This window comes from Orycteropus afer, unplaced genomic scaffold, assembly GCF_000298275.1.
Source record: "Orycteropus afer afer isolate SDZICR_OR568_19922 unplaced genomic scaffold, OryAfe1.0 scaffold00074, whole genome shotgun sequence".
NCBI lineage: Eukaryota > Metazoa > Chordata > Mammalia > Tubulidentata > Orycteropodidae > Orycteropus > Orycteropus afer.
Window position 1 is genome coordinate 6,502,740 of NW_006921661.1, and position 3,698 is coordinate 6,506,437.

Consider the following 3,698-nt stretch of genomic DNA (forward strand, 5'->3'; position numbering starts at 1 on the left):
ACTCTTCCCTTCACTTCAGACCAGCCAGCACCTTCTCTCTCACATCCTCAGTCCTCAGGGACTATTTCAATGTCCGTAGGCTCACAACTCCTTGCACTTCAGACCTGCCAGCCCTTCCTCTTATCCCCAGCCTCCATTGGCGTAGGCCAAAGAGTACCAAACTCAGCCTGTTTCTTCATTGCTGCTCTTCCCCCATTTCTACTCAGGTGGACCCAGGTGGTCACAAGCGAGTAACATACAAGCCTACTATTTGCTGGCTTCCTTTAACTTTCAGTCCTGGAAGGGGTTTCTCTCATGGGCCATGACTTTCCTGGCTTGATGCACTCAAAGCCTAACTGCTTGCTTGAAATTCAAAAAGCCAAGCAATCTTTTTTTTTTTCTTCAGGTCCTTTCTTCAAACACAAATCTTGTGTTCCCTTAGTAGTTCTGGATGGGGCTCAGGTTTTCTACCTAAGCCCCCTGTATACTACACACAGCATTTGAAATAAAAGCCTGTGTTTCTGCTGGGCAAATTCAATTTTCCCTTTTAACATATCCAATCAAGTATCAGCTGAAGGCGGACTTAAACACTCTCTGTTACCCATACCCCATAATCATTTCTAATGTACAAGCAGGTAAGAGAACATTCTATACCCATAGTACATTCAGATAAACACATAATCCAAAACACATAATCCTTTTTAAGACATTCCAAGTTCATCTCTTCACCTTGATTACCTTTCCATTCTATGTATATGGCCTTGGGCCTTTGGCTGAGTGTAACCAAAAGCCTTAGCCTCTGGATCAGTCATCTCCTTTAATAGGTAACACCAACCAAAGTAACCACCTCATAATCCAAAATTTCACTTCTCAGACCCCTTCCTTCTTTCTTTTACAAAGTCCCATGCTTCTGTGAGTCTGGAGCCACTGTAATGAATCCCACTGCTTCTGACACCAAATGACAAAGGGGCAAGGAGGCCACATCTCCTGACCTCCTCTAACCCCACAGAAGGAAGACAGAATTACCATCAGTAGCCCAAGGCCTATTCCTAGGAGGCTGGACATGCTGCCTCCCTCTAGCCCTTTTACCAACTGTTCATCGGCAGCACCCACCACCTCTCTGCTAGGTTCGATAATTCACTGCAGTGACCACACAGAACTCACAGATGATGGCGTTTATTAGGGAAGCAAAAGGCTACAATTCAAGTTCAGGAACATGCTCAGTCTCTCTCAGCCTGCCATCTCTCAACCAACAGTCTCTCTCAGTCTCTCTCTCAGCAGTGCGTGTCTCTCATGTGTCTCACCCGGCAGTGAGAGACTCCTTCTGCCTCTAGGAGGGTTCCCTTTGAGCCTGACAGAGTGGCCAAACTAACCAATCCCAACATCAGAATTCTGTACATCTGAGAGAGAGAGAGAGAGAGAGAACTTCCCAGAAGATTGCTTAGTGCCACTCCCAACAGAAATAACCCAGGTGGATAATTTTAACAATCAGGAGCTACTCGGTTGTTCATGGCAAATTCCACTACAGAGTTTACAAAGACTTAGGACTAGAAAAGCCACGCTATGTAATTTACTATGCCACAGTAAGAGACCAGATAATAATTATTTTAGCTTGTGGGACATATTGTCTCTGTCATAGCTAGCCAGCTCTGCTGATATAGAAGGAAAGTAGCCATAGACAGTATCAAAACCAATGAGCATGGCTGTGTTCCAATAAAACTTTATGAAACAAATTTCAATTTCATGTAATTTTCATGTATCATTTTAAATTTACTGTTGGGAAAAAAAATCAAAAGAAGATGGGCATTCCTGCTTGAGTAAAAAGCATGCATAAAGGTCTATAGGTGAGGTGGGGCAAAGCATGAAGAGGGGTCAGTTTGGCTGGCACCACAGAATAAACAGAGGTTTGCAATGAGATCTACAGCTGGAAAATAGATTAAGAACTGAACTTGAGTGTTAAGCCAGAGAGCCAGGAGGCTTTCATACTGGTGGTTAGGAGGCATCCCAAGAGATTAAAATAAGCAAATAGTTAGCTCTCACTTTATGTATGTTTATGTTTGACTATCATTTGTCACATGTGTCCTCCACCCCTCTCCCTACCCACCTCCCTCCCACCCCCCACCCCGCATGGTAGTTCCTGGACCTTTCCTTCAACAGCCTGACTGGAGAGGCCATCTGTGATCTGGGGATTTTGCCACATCTCCGTGTCCTGCTCCTCACGGGAAATGGGCTCACCTCCCTTCCTCCCAATTTGGCCGTCACAGAACAGTAAGTTCTATACCTCTGAGTCCATTCCCTGTGTTTTCACATGAGCCTTTGTCTGGGTATACAAGTACGTGAAGAAATAGTCTAAAGCAGCTTGGAAGTGCTATAAAGACAGGCTTATGTGCTCAGAGCAGTGAGAAGGCCTCCTGAAGCGCCCAAGAAAGGTAGCCAGGGGAGCAGACCCCAGAGGGTGGGGAGGCCTCAATTGGGCATCCTGCTTTCATCTGTGCTATTAGGAGACACCCTGCTGTCTGGCACATCATTTTCCCTGCCTCTTATTGGTCATTTGTAAATTGTGGATATTGCTTTTGCCCGACTATTTTCCCTTCACAAAACTTCATGACTGCTTTGGTCATGTCCATTCCTCTCCTCTAAGAATCTGTTGAATTTAGTGTTTCCCTGATTAGTTTAGGTACTTAGTGTATTCTGCTGTGACTTATTTTGTATGTGTGTCTGTGTGTGTATGTAAAAATCTCCCTAAGTAGATCGTGAGCTCCTTGAAGGCAGGGGCTCTGTCTTACTCATCTTTGATCTGCAGCATCTAGATTAGGATCTAGTGCTTTGCACTCAGTAATGGATGTTAACCAACTTAGTGATGTTGATGGTAACAGTCATGGTGATAATGTTTATTGCAAAGATGGCAGTTGTGATGGATATGACAGTGATGATAGTCATTGTTGTTGTTGTTCGGCCCCGACTCATAGCGACCCCTCCTTGGGTTTCCGAGGCAATATCACTACGGAAGTAGGATTGCCCAACCTTCCTTCTGAGGAGTGGCTGGTGGGTTTGAACCGCCGGCCTTCTGGTTAGCAGTCAAGTGCTTTAGCCACTATGCTACCAGAGCTCCTGATGATAGTCATTAGTGGCTGCTTATTTGCTCAAGGGCTTTGGATAATGTTGTTGTTATGTGCCGGGGGCGAGGGCCAGTGGCCTTGGGTTTCCCAGGCAGTATCACTACGGAAGTAGATTGCCCAACCTTCCTTCTGTGGCTGATGGGTTTGAACCACCAGCCTTCTGGTTAGCAGTCAAGTGCCTTAGGCAGTATGCTACCAGAGCTCCTCTTTGGATAATAGTGATCACCATACGAAGGAGTTCATTAGTCAGGACTAATCTGATTGAAATCCAATTCAAACTAGCTTAAAGAAAAGAGACGTTATTGGCTTATATCATCTGAAAAGTCCTGAGGTGGATCTGTGGGATTTACTTATGGCTGGATGGAGGTGCAGAGGATGTCCTCAGGGCTCTGTGGGCATCTCTGTCTACTTCTTTGGCATGTGTGCAACTCTGTCTCTGTCACCCGCTCTGTCACGCACATGTGCACATGTTTATTTCAACAGCTCTGGCTTTATTTAGGCAGGCTTTCTCCATGACGTGACATGTATCAAGGTCTAGTCAGTAAGATAAAAACTACTCTTGAGGTAGTACAAATAGATGGGAGTTATACCCTCATCCAA

General features: G+C 45.2%; 1 protein-coding gene across 1 annotated transcript in view; it reads left to right on the forward strand.

Moving 5' to 3' along the window:
- XRRA1 (X-ray radiation resistance associated 1) overlaps positions 1 to 3,698 on the forward strand; it is a 95,454-nt gene that overhangs the window by 27,705 nt on the left and 64,051 nt on the right. Inside the window, exon 6 of the mRNA XM_042780952.1 lies at positions 2,114 to 2,247. Within this exon, the coding sequence (XP_042636886.1) occupies positions 2,114 to 2,247 (134 nt within the window). The remainder of the gene's footprint in view (positions 1 to 2,113; positions 2,248 to 3,698) is intronic.